The sequence below is a fragment of the Orycteropus afer genome, unplaced genomic scaffold, assembly GCF_000298275.1.
Source record: "Orycteropus afer afer isolate SDZICR_OR568_19922 unplaced genomic scaffold, OryAfe1.0 scaffold00052, whole genome shotgun sequence".
In the NCBI taxonomy this organism is placed as follows: Eukaryota; Metazoa; Chordata; class Mammalia; order Tubulidentata; family Orycteropodidae; genus Orycteropus; species Orycteropus afer.
The window spans coordinates 6,432,639-6,433,423 of record NW_006921639.1 but is presented as its reverse complement, the minus strand read 5'-3'; the positions used below and the strand labels follow the sequence as shown (position 1 = coordinate 6,433,423).

General features: G+C 46.2%; 1 protein-coding gene across 1 annotated transcript in view; it reads right to left on the bottom strand.

Annotated features, from left to right (window-relative positions):
• Positions 1 to 227: 227 nt before the first annotated feature.
• LOC103195192 (olfactory receptor 13A1-like) overlaps positions 228 to 785 on the bottom strand; it is a 1,007-nt gene continuing 449 nt past the window's right edge. The window contains exon 2 of the mRNA XM_007938691.2: positions 228 to 779. Within this exon, the coding sequence (XP_007936882.2) occupies positions 228 to 779 (552 nt within the window). The remainder of the gene's footprint in view (positions 780 to 785) is intronic.

The window sequence follows — 785 nt, the reverse complement described above, 5'->3', positions numbered from 1 at the left end:
AACTAGGATGTCAGATAATGAGACCCGATTTCTCAGAGACAATGTGGCATCACATCAACCACAATCTTCACATTAGTCTCCAGGAACTGTAAGTCCAAGCTCATCCATGAAGATGTTCCACTGGGGTGGAAAAGCCAGGATTATTTACCTTCCAGTCCAAAAACTTGCTTAAAGAACTCTTCACCATATCTGCAATCTCCAAGGAGAAGAGCTTCAAAAGGCATAAACTAGTGTCTGAAGAAGGGGGAAAGCTTCCTGAGGGCTGCTTTGACCTCCTTGTTTCTCAAGGTATAGATGAGGGGGTTCAGGGTAGGGCTTAGCATAGTGTACAGCACTCCAGCGAACTTGCTCTTCTCTACACTGTAGCTAGAGACTGGGCTTATGTAGGCATAGAAGATAGCTGTGTAGTACATGCACACCACAATGAGATGGGAAGAGCAGGTGGAAAAGGCCTTCTTCTTCCCCTCTTTGGTCCTCATCTTTAGGATGCTAGAGATGATAAAACCATATGACACAACAGTCATCAGAAAGTTCAATATGTCACAAAAGGCATCAGCCAGGACAATCATGACACTGTTCACATAGGTGGAGCTACAGGAGAGAAGTAGCAGAGGTGGGATCTCACAGAAGAAATGGGTAATCACATTGGGGCCACAGAAATTCAAGTGGAGCATCAGCCCAGTTTGGATGGCTGTGTTGAAGGCACAGAGCCCCCACACACCTGCAGCCAGCATACTGCAGAATGTTTTTCTCATCATGGTGCTGTAATGCAGGGGGTGGCAGAT